This window comes from Lontra canadensis, unplaced genomic scaffold (genome assembly GCF_010015895.1).
Source record: "Lontra canadensis isolate GAN:19392208 unplaced genomic scaffold, GSC_riverotter_1.0 scaffold19, whole genome shotgun sequence".
In the NCBI taxonomy this organism is placed as follows: Eukaryota; Metazoa; Chordata; class Mammalia; order Carnivora; family Mustelidae; genus Lontra; species Lontra canadensis.
In genome coordinates, this window is record NW_022631013.1 from 10,930,806 (window position 1) to 10,949,656 (window position 18,851).

At 48.6% G+C, this 18,851-nt stretch overlaps 1 protein-coding gene across 8 annotated transcripts; it reads right to left on the reverse strand.

Moving 5' to 3' along the window:
- Positions 1–257: 257 nt before the first annotated feature.
- Positions 258–11,248, reverse strand: FAM214B (family with sequence similarity 214 member B). Of its 8 annotated transcripts, none has more exons than XM_032860490.1 (9): positions 11,141–11,248; positions 3,229–3,372; positions 2,002–2,189; positions 1,780–1,838; positions 1,484–1,589; positions 1,199–1,357; positions 945–1,013; positions 685–860; positions 258–544 (listed from the first exon to the last, which is right to left on the reverse strand). In XM_032860490.1, exons 2-9 carry the CDS (start codon positions 3,341–3,343, stop codon positions 391–393), a joined length of 1,026 nt encoding a protein of 341 aa, XP_032716381.1. In that variant the 5' UTR covers positions 3,344–3,372; positions 11,141–11,248; the 3' UTR covers positions 258–390. The 8 variants fall into 8 exon arrangements, with proteins under 8 accessions (XP_032716381.1, XP_032716380.1, XP_032716378.1 ...); XM_032860489.1 differs by having other exon boundaries at positions 11,114–11,202; XM_032860487.1 differs by lacking the exon at positions 11,141–11,248 and adding an exon at positions 10,696–10,789.
- Between the last annotated feature and the right edge of the window lie 7,603 nt (positions 11,249–18,851).

An 18,851-nucleotide genomic window follows, 5' to 3' on the forward strand; every position in this document is an offset into this window, starting at 1 on the left:
GGAGGTTACCAAGGCAATCCAATTTGAATAAATTATAAATTAAAAATAAATAAAATAATAAGTGGCCCCTGCCCAGGACAGGGAGGCAACGCTGGCATAACTTGCCTGGGAACTTGGGATAACCTTGGGATAGCTCTGGTGTCTCCCCACTACCTAAGCTGGCCTGGGAAATCCAAGGGGGTGGGGAGGCACGTGGAGTACCCAAAGTAGAGCAGAGTGTGGTAAGGATAGGAAGCCTTAAATACCCAAATAATCAATTTGGGCATGAGCATGGTGAGGGCTTTAATTCAAGCCTGAAGGATCTTTTGCCACCTTTCCACGTATTTGCTCTGTTCGGGATGGAGCAGGATGGGCTGGTACTTGGCCCCCATGGGTTCAGGGCACTGACAATCAGGGCAAAGGTGAATAACGTGGGTTGTGAGGGGACTCAGTCACTGCCTGCAGTTCGTAGGGGAGCCCTGTGTCCAGTTCCAGGCTCCGGCGTGAAAAAAGCAGGCGGATGTCTCCATGCAGGCTTAAGCGGCCTGAGCGGGAGCTCCGGAACCTGGGGGAGGACAGGGTGATCAAAGAAAGGATCCAGACAGTTTAGAGGCCAGGAGAGATCCTATTCAGAGAAGAGAAAACCCGGGGTGGGGAAAATTCTTTCCCTGGACCTTCCCAACCGCCCCTGGGCACTGTCCTAACCTGAGGTGCAGCAAGTAGCAGAGGAGGCGGCAGGTGGGGCTAGCATTTCCCTCCTCACCCACAGGCACCAAAAAGAGGCGATGGCGCAGGAAGGTCATATGGGCAGCAGGCATGTCCGAGAAGTCAAAAGTCACAAGGAACATCTTCACCACAGTCTGGTTGGGGTTAAATAAGGTCTGGGGGCAGGACAGAACAAGGTTCGTAGGGTCTAGGGGCTGTTTTCCTCTCCCTACTCCCCCTCCTCCTCAGGGAAAACTTACCACTTGGATGGTGCCCACCTTGGGCACGCTGTAACCCTTCCTCCCCAGGGGGTTCAGGTCCACGACACCCTAGAAAGGCCATGGAGCCATCAGCTAAGGTGGGGTCTCATCCATCTCCATAATCTTTCACTCTGGGCCTGGCCATTGCCCCACACAAGAGTTCTCCCCACCGGGCCCTGAACACCTAAGAATTCCTTCTGCCACCAACCCCTCATCCTCCTCACAACTAACTTAGAGTTGAGGTCAGGTCATACCAGGAAGGGGGCCGGGGCATTTTGCTCAGAAACATCAAAGAAGGTGACAGTGACAGGCAGCGTGACATGCTGGGGGCAATAGGATCCACTAGCTCCAATCTCTGCCGTGAAGCCCTCAATGTGGCCAGATGGTGCAAAGCGTCCACGCAGCAATGATTCCTGGGGCGGAGATGGGGAAAGCATATTAGGAGACAGACACCAGCTGTTTTCCCTACCCATCCAAGCCACATTCCACCATCTCACTTCCCCCAAGGCCCCCCAATTACAGAATCCAAGGGGAACTACCTCAAAGTTGCCCAGCAGGGTACGGCTGACGGCAGGGGTAGGAACAAGGGAGGCACTGGGGGGGCTCAGCAGGCCTGGCCCCTTCCGGAGGCTTCGAAGGGAGCTCCTGGTAGGGGAGGGGACACACAGTGTGTTGGCTTAAAGCATTCTGCTATGCTACCTCATGTCCTTGGGTTCACCCTTTGCCACTATCTAGGGCTCCTGCCCTGGGGTCCCCTACCCTGGGGTTGGAAAAAGGATTACAGACTTTTGCCCTGTTTGCAGGGACAGAGCAGAGGGAGAAGCTGATCACTCACAGCTTTAGGCGACGGGCACCTTTCAGCCTCCGCCCCATGGGACTGCAGTCTATTGGGTCCTATGGAGAGGAAAGATTACAAAAAGAGATTGGGTGGAGGCCAAGTATGTTTGCAAGCAGGAACTCATTACAAGCTCTCATAGGAACATCCCCCACCCCTAGTCTTCACCTTTTCCCATACATGTATCTACTTAAGAGTAGACCATCTCCTCTCCTGGCTTACCAGCACAGGCTCCTTGGGCCCAGGCAGCAGATGGCTCCAGAAGGGTGTGGCTTTGGCATCAGAACTGTTGGCAGCAGGAGGGCGGCCCAGGGTTCCCCGGCGCCTCCGAGGGGCTGGCCCCTCATCCTCAGAGCTGACATCCAGGGCTTCTCCAGCAGGAAGCAGCCTTCGCTTGGTGGGGCAGGGGCCTGGAGGTCCAGGGCCAGGGGGTGTGTGCTCGGGACTATGCCCATTGGCAGTGCCAGGGGACTCCCTAGGCCAAGGGCTGCCCCCGTTGCCCACCCCAGCCACTGGGCTCTTACCCCCTATTTGTGCAAGACTGTGCAAATCAGTGTCAAATGTGTGCAGCTGGCCCAGAGGGGCTGACCCTGGAGACTCCCCCAGGGACCCCTGTCTCCCTGGATCTGGGGAAGCCCAGTCTCTGGTGTGCAAACTGTTGCAGGAAGCATTTGATGGGGAACAGGGGGGACTTTGGGCCCCTGAAGTCCAAGGTGAGGTGGAGCTAGTTCCCTGTTCCACAACACAGAGGCCATGATGGCAGAAATGCTGGCTGGTCACACCCAGTCCCAGCTCCAGTCCCTCTGGGCCTAGTAGTCTCACAGTAGATGGTTCTTCAGGGGGTAGTCCCTCTCTGGCCCCCAGCCCAGGACCTCTCTTCAGCTCCCTGGGAACCTCAGTGGATGGGGCCGGCCGTTTGAGGGCCCTATGAGACTCGGAGGCACCAGCTGGAGGGGAAAAGATGGATACCTGGTAGACCCCGGGGGATGTCGCCCCCCCTGCTGGGCTGTAGCCCATGAGCAGGCCACCCTGGAGGGCCCCCTGCCTGACTGCAGGCTGTGAAGGGCCAGCCTCTGGTTCTGAGGATGGAGACGGCTCCGCCTGCACGTGGCGCATGAAGCCCCCCTTGGGTCAGGGGGGCCCCCCCACACAGCCTTTATGCTGGGCCTGGGCTGGGGGGCCTGGGGACATCTGTGCAAGAGAAGAGAAGAAAAGACCATCAGAGGAATCAATGAGTCTTCTCCCTTCCACTTGAGTTTCAGATCCTCCCCCAGCCTGAAGAGATGACCTTGTGGGGTTCCTGGGGGTGAAGGTGTCCAAATCCCCAGAAAAATTAATGGAATATTGATCCCATTAATAATAGACCAGTGCGAGAACTTCCAAGAGGGTAACGTGTTTAGCTCAGGTTTCTTACTGGAACTGCTTCCCCTCCCTTTCCCTAGCACTCACGCCGATGAAGAGGCCTTAAGCCTAGATGTGTGTTCCCTCTTCCTGACTGATGCCTTGCTCTCCTAGCTTGCAGTCTGGTCCATTCCCGCTGCACTGGCAAGGTGACTGCCACCATTCCGTGCAGCTCCTGGGCTCAGCCGGACCCTGAGGAAAGAAGAGCAGACATAAGCCAGAATGCCTGGAGCCAATGGTAAGGCTCCTCTCCAATTGTGAGCTCCCAGAGTACCCTCCAGGATATCCTTCTCCCATATGAAAAGCTCTTCAGAAACAGAAGGAGCAGTCTTGGGATCCAGAGCCCAGAGGGCAGAGCTGGGCTACCTAAGGAATCAGAGAGAGGCAGGTCTCCATTCAGTGGAATAAGGATGTGAGAAGTAAGTTGTGGCAGGATGACCACTTATCAGGGCCACCAGCAAAGAGATTTCTGCCCTGAACTTGAGGGGGGGGGATGTAATATCCAGGATCCAAGAGATCATGCCACCTGAGAGTTGGTCGGGGCCAACAATGAAAGAATGAATTCTTCCATTTAGCCCTCCTAGTCCGGGCCACTGAGTTATGTAACTCCTTCCCATAAGTCTATCTCCAAAGGGACAGTGCTACCCCAAAGCCCTAAGGGCAGAGATCTTGCAGAAACTCGTATCCCCTGAGCACTCCTCAGAGGTACAAACCTCAGGTCAGCTCAAAGGTGGCCCTTCGAAAGTAAAACTCCCAATTGCCTCCAGCAGTCTATCCCTTTAATAGGAGGCAACAAGTCTAATCAAAAACAAGTGGAGGGGGAGTGGAGGAGGCACTGCCAGAAGGCACTTTCCAGGACCTACCCTCCCCCTAGGCCCTGCAAACTAGAGATAAGGCAGGGGCAGTCAGACAGCTGGAAGCAACTAAGACTACCTCCTCACTTTGCCACAACGTGATCCACAAACAAAAATGCAAACCACTGTTTTTCTGCCAGGGCACAAGATGGTCTCTACTGACTGGTTCATCCCCAGGATCCCATACTAGGTGAGGGGAATGTCAAATTGAAGGCCATCTTCCTTTATGTAAGGAAATATTGCCTCCAGGATCAAGCTTCTCCTTTGTGCAGTAGCCTGTGCTGACTGCCATCCACAATATCTCTTCCCCTTCAAAGAATATCCCCTGTATGCCTACCTAAGTCCTGTCCTTACTCCTTGGCTAGCCCAAACACCATTCCCTCCAGAAAGCCTACTCTGGCCACCCTAAGCCATAAATCTCTCTCTCTCCTCTCTGGACTCCACCTAAAGCAGTGTCATTATCTTCTGTAATCCAGTGACAGTTTTGCTTGCTCTTGTACGTAAGAAATCTCTTAGACAGGAGTGCCTAGGTGGCCCAGTCAGTTAAGCATCTGACTCTCGGTTTTGGCTCAGGTGATCTCAGTGGCATGAGATGGAGACCCGTGCTGGCTTCACACTCAGTGTAAAGTCTGCTGGAAATTCTCTCTTCCTCTTCTCTGCCCCTCACACTTGTGCTCTCTCAATCTCTAAAATATATACATAAATCTGAAAGGAAGGACGGATGGAAGGAAGGAAGGGAAGGGGGAAGAAAGGAAAAAAGAAAGAATTCTCCTAGACAGACTATGGGGTTCTTCAGGATAGGTTTGTGTTCTGCTCCTCCACCAAACTTCAAGTATAGGGATTAAGCACATAGCAGGGCTCAAAAAAGTAGAATGGAAGCCCCAGAGATCTCGGCAGTGCAATCGGTCCTGGCAGTGCAGAGAAAAACTCCCAGAATGAGAGAAGCAGAGAGATATTACTTATATAGAGAGAGTCAGCAATGAGAGAGGTGGAAGTGGAGGGCAGGGAGAAAGGGAAAGAGAGTTGTACCCCAGAGACTGAAAAGATTTCCTATACCAAGTTCCTATCATTGCATCTAACACTACCCTATTTCACCACATTCTCATTAGAAGTAAGACCCCTAAGAAAATTCTGGTTTTCTGTGGTGGTTGGGGTATCTGGAAAGGGCAGAACTCCAATGACAGCACTGTCAGTGGCGCAACATGTATTCATCTCTACCCCTCCTTTTCTCTACCCAAACCATATGTATTCAGAAACCGCCTTTTCTATAACACTCCACCCCCTGGTCATCCAAGTTGGCCTCTTGAGTCCTTGCCCTGGGAAAGCCAGGTGATGACATGATGCCCTACTTGACCCCAGCATGCCTGGCATCTGCTTATTTTCCCAGAGCCCTCTCAGTTCCTGCTTTGTCAATGAGAAGCTCTAAGACTCACTTCCCTGCTACCCAGCCTGTCTGGCTCTAGATCATGGCTTCAAGCTGACTCATGGGGCAGGACTGTGGAGGAGGGGGGCAGAGTAGGCCAAACCTCACTCTGTGCAGGGGGTGGGCAGCAGCTGGCGTCAAACAGCTGTGCCAGGCTGTGGCTGGCAAGGACTACAGTTCCCAACATGCCCAGGGAGCAAGGCCAGCAAAAACAACATGTCCCAGAATACCATGGTTCTGTACCTCAGACACCTGCTAGGCCTGGGAGGTGGGGTAGGGTGGGTGTTGGTATAGATATAAGCTCCAGGCTCACTCTCCCCTTCCCTTCAGTATTAAAGATACCCATTTCTACACTGATCAAAGAGGGTGACAGGAAGGAGAATTCCTCTCCATGTGCCTTCTACCCTCATCCAGTTGAGAGAGAACAGCCAGCTGCTCTGCATTTTTTCCCTATACGTGTCCACACACGCTAGGGGGGCTACTCCCATGGACCACCACTGTGATTACAAAAGTCAAGCTCTGCTCTCTCACCAGCCCCTCAACGGCTGGCCTAAAACCCTCTACCTTCAGTGGAGAGGGAGCAGATGTCAGCACCTCCTCCAAACTAAGCCCGGCCAACTCACCCCTTTTCCTGGACTCCTTGTTCTGGACTATTCCCCCACCCCTGCTTAGTCTCCCAGGTCCATTTTCACCCCTCTCCTCCCCAGACCCTGGGACAGGCCCCATTCCCTAGTGGAGCTTCGGAGATTTGCTCTTCCCCCCTAGCACACACTCACCCCGCTCTTAAATTGGCTCCGCCGCGGCGGCCGCTGCTCCGGGCCCTTCCGTCCCGTCCCGGTCCCTCCCCTCGAATCCCGGGTCCTCCCCGCCACGGGCCCCCAACCCAGACAAAGGGTGGCTCAGGCAGAGCTCTGCTCTGCTAGGCTGTTCTCTGTTCAGCTTCGTGTGCAACACCAGCGGGCTCTGGAGCCCGCAGCCCCCCAGCCACTGCCGCACCCCTCCCCGCGACTGTCCCTCCCGGTGGCCGCCCCGGCTCCGCGCTGCCGACTCCGCTGCCCCTCTGACTCACAGGCCATTTCCTACCAGCTGATGGGGCCGCCCGCCCCGCCCAATGCCCCAACACCCCCGCCGCGGCAAACGCGGCCGCCACGCCCCCCTAAGACCACGCCCTCCATGGGCAGCGATCATGCTGATTGGCCCATAGGAGTCCAGCCTCTCCACGACCTCAAGTGTGAGGCACGCCCCCTTCAAGAGACGCACGCCCATTGGTCCACAAGGGGGCAGGCCTACCCGGGACCACCCCGCCCATCTCCTTAACCCCTCATCTGCCGGAATCCAAAGGCGCGCCCTCCCCTTCCATTTAACCCTTTCAAAGGCTTGGGCCTCCCACTTCTCACCTCCACCCTACCTCTTCCGACCGTGTTTAATAGGACGCCCTAGGGCTTTCATAGACAAGTTCGACAATCTCCAAAGTCGGCCTGCTCTTCCCACACCAAACCCCAAATGTCCCCACTCCCATTCATCTCTCCCTTCCTTGCAAACCAGAGCTTCAGAGACCAGAGGACTGCTGAAGTCTAGAAAGCTTCCTTCATGCCAGAACAGATGAAATAGTCCAGCAGTGGGACCCTGTGTCCTTCCATTGAGAAATGGTATTCTTCCTTTTCTTACTCTATATTGATGTTCTTTTGCCTTCATGAGAGGGACCCCAAGGACTCCTGAGATAGGGATACATTTTAATTCAGGGACCTACACATCCTTTTTTGTGTCTCTGAACTACCATTCTGAGACCAGACTGCTTAGTCCTTTCTACCAGTACTCTCTCTTTATAGGAGACAGAGCACCCAGGGGAAGTGAGATAGTAAGGCTTCTGCCATTAGTGCAGTGAGATGTGCCAAACTCTTCTGATGGAGCTCACTTCCATGACTCACAGCTCCCCTGAAACTCCCTATCCTGCCCCTGAGTCACTGGGCTCCAGGCTTAGGCCAGAATCAGCCAAATTAAGTGGCAGCAGAATCAGCATTCTTAATTCTTGTCCTTCTACCCTTTAAATGACCAGGATGGGAACCTCTGCATGGACGGGGCATTAAAAGATACTTTTTAGAGGGGCTGCTTTAGGGGCAAGCTAAGAATATACATAGCCCTGACAATCTTCCCGTCTGCACTTGTTGATAAGTCAGTTTCCAAACTTAAGAAGCTTTTTGTTTCAGTCTTCCACAGAAGCAAGCAAACACCAGAATCAAAAGAGGGAAGACTCATGGCATCATCTCAGTCAGAGGAGTATGCAACTCTTGATCTTGGAGTGGGAAGTTCAAACCCCATGTTGCGTGTAGGGATTACTTACAAATAAAATCTTAAAACAATAACAACACAAAACAAAGAGGGAAGACTCAAACTGATTCCTGGAGAACTGGCATCAGCGAGGGTAGACTCTCTGGTTGTGCATCCAGAAGAGGGGGAGTCCATTCTTCCATAGTTCAGAGCCCAAAGAAGGCCCAACATCCTTGTTTCTACCTTGCCTGTGCTGTAGGCCCCAAGGGCCCAGAGGTTGTCAGTGTGCAGTAAAGGAAGGCTCCCCTCCCCCTACTTCCTCCTTCAGCCTTAGACTTAGGAAGAAAAACTAAGTAACCCTTCTCTCTGGCCCTCTCTCCTCACCTCAGACCAGGAGAAAAACCCTGAAAAAGAACCCAGTTCCGGTGGACTCACTTCTTCATTGGTTCTCTAATAGTAAGAACAGGATTCAGGAAATTTTCAAAATCCTGAACAAAATGGCAGAGTACCAAAGAAAGAACCTGCCTGCCTTAGTAAAAGCTTACTGGGAAGACAAACGGACACAGAACACTAAAGGAAATTAATAGTCCCTTGGTGATGCCACAGAACAGGCAGTAAGTTCTGTTTTACTGCCACTAACATAGGCTAAGGCCTTAGTTACTTGCAAAGGTCAGGGGGGCAACATTTCAGCGGGAAGGATCAAAGATGTTCTAGGCCTCTCTGTACCCTAGGAAAACAGCATGGTACAATCAAGAGGCCCTACCTAGCTGCCCCAAACTCTTACCCTGCTTTATTTTTTCATAGCAGTTATCACCGCATGGCCTCTCTCTGCCTCACACACTCATGCGTATTTCTTTCTCCCCCATTAGAATGGAAGCTCTATGAGAGCAGCAATGTTGTTTTGTTCATGCCAGTATTCCCAGAATCAACATCAGTGCCTGGCACATAATAGCCACTCAATAAACATTGGCTGAAAAAATGATGAGCCCTGGGCTGCGTGAACACAATCAGAAGGCCTGGATCCTAATTCCTGCTCTTTCACTGTGAGACCCAGAGAAAGTCAATCTCTGTGGCTGTAAATTTTCAACTCTGTAAGATGAGTAGTTTGTATAAATGATGGCCACTAAGGGCCTCTGCAACTCTGGCCTTATATTGCTATGTTTCTAATAGCAATTGTTCACTCAAATTCATTTTAAAAGAGGATGGACCCAAATGTCTGAATGCCCTCCCGCTTTTATTGAAGCAGAGAGGCTATATATTCCAGCCTCAGCACAGCAAACTGATGCCCTTTCTCTTCATGCCCCACCCACTCAAACAAATGCCTCAGTCCTGAGGAAGCTTGAGTGTTTGCCCTAGGCCCGCCTCTCTGAGAGACGGTCTGGGAAGCTGTGTTGCCATAGCAATCAGCTCCTCCTCAAAAGGCTTCAGCCTGCCCTCCCTTACCCCACCCTACCCAACGGCTTTGTCTGGCCTCAGCACCCCCTCCCTCCCTGGCCAGTCACAGCTAGAAGGAGGTTGGCTAGGGGCCCCTTTCAGTAACACTGTCACACACATTCAGCCACTGTGGGGAAGGCTGGCCTTTTTCACCCTCTCCCAGATAGCCCAGGGGCAAATAGAACTTTGGCACTGTATCAAGGCTCCTCAGGAAACCTGAGGGGCTCCCTGGAGGTCTAAGCCCTTGTCTCCATTCTGACCATCAGCTTCCAAGCCAGGAGTGTGGTTGTCATTCTCTTTTCCTCTTCCAGCTAAGGCTGGAACCTCATATCCTTTCTGGAGTTCGGCCTGCCATAGTAGCCCATCTCTCAAAACATATATCTAAGACTCAGTAATTTTCAGCCTTCCCAAAGAAGCCCATTTTCTAGGTCCTAGGTTTCCCCACCCAAGAGAAGGAAAAGGGTGGGGAAAGTAAGTTTGTGGCAAGTGGTGAAAAAGTGGCAGCCAGTCACTTGTGGAGGCTGTTGGAAGAGATATTGGTAGGAGTGGGGTGGGGTCTGGGCCTTGCTCCTGGTAACTAGGGTCTGTGGCCGTTGAGCACAAAGTTCCGGGCAGGGCACAGCTCCTGGACGGGCAAGTCCCAGGCCAGGCCCCAGGGCGAGGAAGGAAGTGGGAAATGAGCACACCCAGAGCATAGGGCAGGGCAAAGTGGGGGAGGGGGAAGACAGGGACCAAGGCAAGCTTCTGGGAGGAACAGGAACTAGAGTGGGGGTTAACAGGAACACCAGCTGGGGGAAGAAACTCCAGTCTCACCCAGACAGATCCAAAGCCAACTGAGGAGACAGTCACAGAAGACCTAGTAGCAAGTGGGGCCTGATCCTCCCTAAGAGTGGTGGGGTCTGATCCTCCCTAAGAGTGGTAGCCTGAAGGTGTTATTAGGAGCCAAGGAGCCAGGAGCACTAGGGACTGGCTTCTTTACCCCACCAATTCCATCATACCATTCCTAGAACACAGTACATAAGCCTCTTCCTGAGTCTCTACAAAGCCCCAGGACTTTCTCAAAGGACTAGTGGTTCTTCCCCCCTCAGTTGGGGCCTACAACCTCTTCCCCTCACACAGTGCCCACAACCCCATCCCTTCTTTCTGTGCACAGTCCCTCTGTCCCTCCGTTTCTCCCACACTCTGGACCACCAGCTCTTCTCCATCATAGGGCACCTGCTTTCCCCAAAGCAACTTTAGATCCCCTCCCCCTCAAGTATAGCCAGCCTCCAACCCTCCACATCAGACAGCGACCTAGCCCCCTCACACTGTACCTCCAACCTCGGCAAAACACTCCGGCCTCTCCCCCACAAGGGCCCCTGGAGAATGCACCTGCTTACCCACACATTGAGCCCCCAAGTCCTCCCCCAACTCTGTCTTCCTTCCCCCCCACAGCAGTCCTCAGATTCTCTCCTTCTCTAACGTGCCCCTCACCTCCTGTTTGCCCAAGCGCACCCCCATCCTAGTCCCTCCTTCCACGCGCACCCCACCCCACACCTGTAGTTCCGTGAGTCCCGTTGCACCTGAGGAGGTAGTGGGTTGGGGCAGTTACAGAGAGGCCGTAGCAGCAGCCTCGGCCTGCAAACCTCACCCCTTCGTCCGAGCCCCGCCCCCGCAACGCCCAGGCCCACTCCCTCCCTTGTCCCACCTCCCACCTTCTCTGGGCTCGTCCCCTTTCCTAGTTTCTTTAATTCCTTTGGCTCCTCCCCTGTAACAAAGCTCCGCCCCAGGGCTCCGCCCCTTCTCTCCCCGGCGTCTCCCCAGGAACATCCGTCACTAGCCCCTTCCCTGATCCCCGCCCTCTTCTGGTTTCTCTGCCTTTCGCTGGGACCCGGCCCTCGGATTCCAGCCTAGCAGAACCCAGGCCAGGCCCTCTTCCACCGCGAGCCCAGGCGGGTCTCAGAGACCCTCCTACCCCCGCCCCTTCGCCTGCCCGCCTCACCCGGGCGCTAGAGCTCCAGCCTGGATCCGCTGGCTCTGATTGGCGGCGGCGGCCCCAATGGATGGCGGGGGAGACAAAGTGTTGGCTGCAGGTCGCCCGAGGTCCCACCCCGGCCACGTGCGGCTTCTGTGATGACAGGTCTAGAGGGGCGGGGCCTTGGCCCTCAGGGTGCGGGCCTTGGCTGACCGGATCGGACTGGGGGTGGGGGAGCGGGAGCTGGCATCAAAGCGCTAGCCTGAGGGTACCGAGCCTGACTGGGGCTCTCCCGGGCTTTCGCGTTAGTGTGAGCTGCCTGCGGAACTTGAGCCTTTTTCTGGGGACGTCTGGGTTAGCGCACGCATTTGTTTTAATGGGGGAGGTCTGTGGGGTTTGCAAGGTACTGCAAGGAGTTTCAGGAGTCTGTAAAGACGGGAGAATCTGGTTGGTGGTGTCTCAAGTCTGTGAGGTTGAGCAAGTGTCTACAGCCTACGGCCGTACGGGAGAATCTGAGCTCTGGGAGATGGGCCGTAACAGCCAGATCTGTACCTGTGGAAGGTGGGTCAGAAAGGAATTCTGTGAATTTTAGGAGCCTAAGTGTTAATACGAAGTTAGAAGAGTCTGCAATCGCCGGAGAGAAGCAGGGCCCTTGCTTTGTACAAGTGTCAAATGACCTATGTGACAGTTACATATGTTCTGTAATTTAATTAGCGCTTGAGTCTTCTCTCCTATTTACACTCGCCCTACTAGTTCCCGAGATATAGCAGGGGGAAGTCCACGCTTACCAGGTACCTGTAGATGGCAGCACAGGACCCTTGCAGAACTGAAGGGCCCAGAGCCCAGGGCCTATCGCGGCTCTCTATAGAGCTGGCGGTATAGACTGTCGGTCAAACCTGGTAAAGTTCTCTGAAAGTGGAAGATTCTTTAGGTTTCTGGGTGGGACTTTCTGTGGGTAGTTAACTTAAGATAATTTACTAAACACCAATTGTATGCAAAGAAAAAAAAGGGTTTTTTTTCTCTATCCTAAAGGAACTTATTTAGGTTGTCATACAATTACCTAGATAATCCTACAGACAGTAAAATTGGAAGGGTTTGGCGTAGTGGAAAAACCATAGGGTTTGTAATCATTTGTGTTGGCCTTTGAACTTTAGGTATTGGGTATTTACTACATGTATGAATTTGGCTAAATTACTTGACTTAAAAAAATAAACGTAATTAATTTTAGAACAATTTTAGATGTATAGACCATTTATGAAGGCAATTCAGAGTTTCCGTTGTACACCACCCAATTTCTCTTATTAACATTTAAATTAGTATGGTTCATCTGTTATAATTAATTAACCAATATTGATACATTATCATTAATTAAAGTACATACCTCATTCAGATTTCCTTAGTTGTTCTTCTTTTTTTTTTAAAAGATTTTATTTATTTATTTGACAGAGATCACAAGTAGGCAGAGAGCTAGGCAGAGAGAGAGAGGAAGCAGGCTCCCTGCTGAGCAGAGAGCCTGATGCTGGGTGCAATCCCAGGACCCTGAGATCATGATCTGAGCTGAAGACAGAGGCTTAACCCACTGAGCCACCTAGATACCCCTTCCTTAGTTCTTCTTTACGCCTCTTCTCTGTTCTGGGATCCCATCCAGGATCTCAAATTGCATTTGGTTGTCATGTCTCCTTAAACTTCTTTTGGCTGTGACATTTTCTCAGACTTTCTGGTTTTTGATGACCTTGATGGTTTTACCATTAGATTTTTTTTAAAATTTATTTATTTATTTGACAGGCAGAGATCACAAGTAGGCAGAGAGGGAAGCAGAGAGAGAGAGAGGAGGAAGCAGGCTTCCCACCGAGCAGAAAGCCCGATTTGGGGCTTGATCGCAGGATTCCTGGGATCATGACCTGAGCCGAAGGCAGAGGCACAACCCAACGAGCCACCCAGGCACCCCTGCCATTAGATATTTTATAGAATGTCTTTCAGTGGGATTTGTCTGATGTGTTTCTCATGATTAGACTGAGGTTATGGGTTCAGGGAAAGAGGACTCCTGATTTAAAATGCCAGTTTCACCTGACTGCTGCCCGGTCCAAAGCGCCTGACCAGCAGGAAGTAGCTACCATTAGTTTTCACCCTTTTTCCCTAACAGGAGTTAGGGTTACCTCTTCAGAGGCAGGGAATGATGAAGGATAGTTGGAAGGCAGGCAAGCTGGAACAGGGGGGTCCTACCTTAAGAGGAAACCACCTTTAAAAGGATTTTACACCACCCTGCAAGGAGCCCTCCACCCTTTCCCATGTGATAGATAGGTGACAAAAACCTGATTGGATGACAGGTACAGGAAGGTTTAATCAGATTAAAACAGCCCACTAACAAGACCATAAAAACCCCTAGATTTAGAAGTTCTGGTGGCAACCCTCTCAGGTCCCTGCCCTCTTCAGGAGCTTTGTGCTATAACTTTGCTGTCACTCAATAAATCTTGCTTTGCTGCTCACCAAAAAAAAAAAAAGTCCAGTTTCATCACATCATATCATGTCAATCTGTGTGTGTGTGTGTGTGTGTGTGTGTGTGTGTGTGGTATGTTTATATACACAGTATTGGCATTATACTGTTTACTCATATTACATATTTAAATCTCTCTCTCAAATGAATAAATAAAATCTTTTTAAAAATTAAATTAAAGAAAATAAATAAAAATTTCTTTTTTAAAGATTTTATTTATTTATTTGACAGAGAGAGGCACAGCAAGAGAGGGAACGCAAGCAGGGGGAGTGGGAGAGGGAGAAGCAGGCTTCCTGCTGAGAAGGGAGCCCCATGAGGGAATCGATCCAACTGGGATCATGACCTAAGCTGAAGGCAGACTCTTAATGACTGAGTGGCCCAGGCACATCCAAAAAAGATTTCTTTATGAAATATTTTAAGCACAGAGAAAGTTATAAAGAATACTATAACAAACATCCACATTCTTCTCACAGAACTTTATGAAGTCTTAATATTTTACCACATTTGCTTTGAATTCTCTCTTCAGGAAACTAATATTTCAGATAGGTTGAGCTTTTATGTACTCCTTCCTAATCTCTCACTTGCTCCTCATGTTCTCTCCTCAGAAGTAACCACTATTCCAAACTGGTATTTATTTTTCCTTTACATTTTTTTTTTTAAGATTTTATTTATTTATTTGACAGACAGAGATCACAAGTAGGGAGAGAGGCAGGCAGAGAGAAAGGAGGGAAAGCAGGCTCCCTGCTGAGCAGAGAGCCTGATGCGGGGCTCAATCCCAGGACCCTGCCCTGGGATCATGACCTGAGCCGAAGGCAGAGGCTTTAACCCACTGAGCCACCCAGGTGCCCCTTCCTTTACATTTTTTAAAAAATAAATTTTTTGACTGATGTATATGTATTTCTATTGGATATATACTTAGAAGTAGAACTGCTGAGTAATAGGGCATGTATATGTTTAGCTTCAGTAGATATTGCCAATATTTTTTTCAAAGAGATTATAACAGTTCACATGCCCACAACACATGAGAAGTCTAGTTTCTCCACTTTCGTGCCAACTCTTGATGTTGTCAGTCTTTTTAATTTCAGCTATTTAGTGTATATGCACTGGTATCTCACTGTGGCCTTAGTCTGCATTTCCCTGATATCTAGTAAATTTGGGCACCTTTTTTAATGTCTATTGGTTACCTTTCATGACTTGCCTGGCCAAGTCGGCCTAGTTTTCTATTTGGTTGTCTGTCTTTTTTCTATATGTAGGACCTCTTTGTATATTCTGGATCTGATCCTTTTGTTAGAGAAATCTATTGCAAATACCTTTTCCACTGTAGCTTGCTTTTTTATTTTCTAAGTGGTGTTTTTCAATGAACAGAAGTTCTTGCTTTAATATAGTTCAATATATTTCATAGTTTGTGGATAATGCATTTTATACCTGTTTGAGAAGTTTTTGCCTGGCAGTACTTCTAGTCCACGGATCCTGTACCTGTGGTTTAATAAAACCACCTTAAAAAAAAAAAAGAAAAAGGAAGGGTGCCTGGGTGGCTCAGAGGGTTAAGCCTCTGCCTTCTGCTCAGGTCATGATCTCAGGGTCCTGGGATAGAGCCCCGCATCAGGGAGCCTGCTTCCCCCTGCCTCTCTGCCTCCTTGTGATCTCTCTCTCTCTGTCAAATAAATAAATTAAATATTTTTTTTAAAAGGAAGTCTTTGCCTATTCTAAGGAAATGAATATATTCTTTTATGTCATTGTCTAGAAGCTTTATTATTTTACCTTTTGTAAGTCATCTGCAATAGATTTTGTATATTTTGTGAGGTAGGAGTCAAGGTTCATTTTTTTCCCCATATGGTTATGGAATTGATCCAGCACTTTTTTTTTTTTAAAGATATTTATTTATTTGTCGGAGAGAAAGAGAGAGAGAGAGAGCGAGCACAAGCAGGGGGAGGGGCAGGGAGCGGGAGAAGCAGGCTCCCCACTGAGCAGGGAACCCTATGCAGTACTCGATTCCAGGGCCCCGGGATCACAACCCCACCCAAATGCAGATGCTTCATCAGTTGAGCCCCCATGATCCAGCACTTTTTGTTGAAAACATTGTCAAGTACAATTTCCAAATCAAGATTCTTATAAAAATACAGAATGAAAACATAACAGAGATTCATTTAACTCATTATTGAGGGAATAAGGAGGATGGTAAAGCATGTTTGATGAGCGTTCAAGGAAATTGGGTATTGTATTAGAGTTGTGGTGGGGGGTGATATGGATGTTTGTGTATATATATATATATATATATATATATACGATATATATGCACATATATGTGTATGCATATATATATGTTTATATATATGTGCATACATATGCATATACAGACACACACACATAAATAGAGATAGAGATAGAGAAATTTTATTATAAGGAATTGGCTTACAGGATTATGGAAGCTAACAAGTCCCAAGATCTTTAGCTGGCAAACTGGAGACGCAGAAGAAGTGATGGTATAGTTCCAGGCCCAGTCCAAAGGCCTGATAAAAAACCGGCAGTCTGGTTCCAGTCTGAAAGCCAGCAGGAAGAGCTGATGTTTCGGTTTGAATCTAAAGGTAGGATAAAGGACCAATGTCCCACTTTAAAGAACTGGCCAGAGAGAAATTTCCTCTCTCTTTCTCTTTTAGAGATTTTATTTTTAAGTAATCTCTATACCCAACATGAAACTCAGACTCACAACCCTGAGATCGAGAGTCACATGCTCTAAAGAGTAAGCCAGCCAGGCACTCAGAGCAATATTCTTCTAATCAGCCATTTTGTTCTAGTGAGGGCTTCAGCTGATTGGACAAGGCCCACCACCTACATTAGGAAGAGCAATCTGCTTTACTCAGTCTATTCAAATGTTAATCTCATCCAGAAACATCCACCCAGAATAATGTTTAACCAAATATTTGGGTACTTTGTGGCCCAGTCAAACAGACATGTGAAATTAACCATCACAGTTACTTATAGGCATTTGAAAAAAGAATGTTAGATAAAAGTTAGTTAAAACTGGTTAATGTCTACAGGATAATAACACCATAACCTTTTCTTTTCTTCTTTTTAAAAAATATTTATTTATTTATTTATTTTACACAGAAAGAGAGAGAGAGAGTGCATGCAAACACAAGTGGGGGAAGGGGAGAGGGAGAGAGGGAAAGAAGCAGATTCCCTACAGAGCATGGAGCCTAATGTGGGGCTCAATTTCATGACCCTGAGATCATGATCTGAGCCAAAATCAAGACTCAGACACTTGACTGACCAGGTGCCCACCCCCTTTTTAAATTTCTTTATTTCAGTAATCTTTACATGCAACATAAGGCTCAAACTTATGACCGACCCTGAGATCAAGAGTCACATGCTCTTCTGACTGAGCCAACCGGGTGTCCCATAGCCTTTTCTATTAGTCAGAAATCCTTTACATCATTACTGGACAAAAATCTGTAAGTTAACACATGACTTCACAGAGTTTTAGCCTTTAATCAATGATAAGTAGAGAATGAGTTAAGCATAAGTATATTGCCTTGATAGTTTACCTTTGGCTAGCCCTACTGCCTTTTCTTTGCAGGATTTCCAAGTTGTGGATGATTTCTGTCAAAAAAAAAACTATCTTTACCCCCACTGCTCTACAGTACCTCCTTTTTCATAAAATAAGTATTCATCACAAGTGTTCTTCATAGCTATAATTTTGTAATAAATTTTGATATCTGGTAGCCCATGTCCTCTAACTTCAAGATTGTAAGATTATATTAACTATTCTTGGCCATTCCATTTCCATATCAAATTTTTTTAAAGATTTTATTTATTATTTAACAGACAGAAATCACAAGCAGGCAGAGGAGGCAGGCAGAGAGAGGAGAAAGCAGGCTCCCTGCAGAGCAGAGAGCCCGATGCGGGGCTCGATCCCAGGACCCTGGGATCATGACCTGAGCTGAAGGCAGAGGCCCTAACTCACTGAGCCACCCAGGTGCCCCTATATCAAATTTTTTTTTAGCTAAACTCTACACCTAGTGTGGGGCCAAACTCATGACCCTGAGATCAAGAGTTATAAGCTTTACAGATGGAGCCAGGCAGGTGCCCCTCTATATAAATTTTAAGATCACCTTATTACTTTTTAAAATTAACATATAATGTATTATTTGTTTCAGGGGTACAGGTCTGTGAATCATCAGTCTTACACAATTCACAGCCCTCACCATAGCACATACCCTCCCTAATGTCCATCACCCAATCACCCAGCCACCCCAACCCTCCCACTCCCCTCCCCTCCAGATTATCATTTATCATACACTCACACACACAAACATACCTACTAGGATTTTCATTAGGATTGTGTTGAATCTACGGACAAAACATTTAGATTGTTTCTAGTTTTTTGCTCTTACAAATAAATGTTAACTTTCCTTTATTTAATAAGGAGGTTGTAGGACTTCATGGGAATCTTTTCACTTTAAGCCCAAAGGAAATATAATAATTTGATGACTCTAAGCACACTGATCTTTTAGAACAAAACATTGAGGGAAATTTTATTTTCCCAAGAGGAATTCATGAGTCAACAAGTTGAATGTATATTTTAATATATTTCAATGGTTTTAACTTTTTACATGTTGAGTTTGAGGTACCAGAATAGTTTTCAGGTAGAGAAATCTAGCAGGTTGTTGGACATATGGGTCTGAAGCTGATGAGAACAGTCTGAGCTAAAGACACAGATTTGGAATCTATTGCTTACAAATGTAAGCAAGGTTAGAGTTTGTGAAGGAAAAAATGGGCTGTACAGAGACTTGGGGCTCTATTTCATGACTATATTAACTAATTTGAGGAGGAAAATGAGCCTCAGTAACAGAGATTAAAGAGCAAGGGGGCCCTAGATCTTGTGTGTATATGTGCTGGGGCTGTGGGCAGGCCTTGGTCTGTGCCATAGAGTTTTTCATGGTGCCTTGACCACTGGGCAGGGCTATGTGAGTTCTGAGTTCCTTCTCTCTACCACATCCCCGACTAACCCCCAAACTTAACTAACTTCCAAATCTCTACTCCTTTTCCTGGCCCTTTGTATGTTTTGGCTCTTGAAAACAGTAACTATTCTCTTTTTGCCAGTAGGGTTGACTTCCTTTAGTTATCTGGATTTGCCCATTTGCGCAGGTTTATAAAGATAGGAATTGATCTCCAAAAGCCCAGGACCAGGCAAGAGGGCACAGCATAGCAGCAGTGGGAGCTGGGGAGAGTACCCAGTGGGGC

Excerpts from the sequence above, each read along its gene's own strand:
- FAM214B (XM_032860485.1), bottom strand. The coding sequence starts at position 2,895 with ATGCGCCACGTGCAGGCGGAGCCGTCTCCATCCTCAGAACCAGAGGCT. Across the intron at positions 1,590-1,779 it reads GGTGCCCGTCGCCTAAAGCT|GAGCTCCCTTCGAAGCCTCC; the intron begins GTGAGTGATCAG and ends CTCCCCTACCAG. Across the intron at positions 545-684 it reads TGCTACTTGCTGCACCTCAG|GTTCCGGAGCTCCCGCTCAG; the intron begins GTTAGGACAGTG and ends GTCCTCCCCCAG.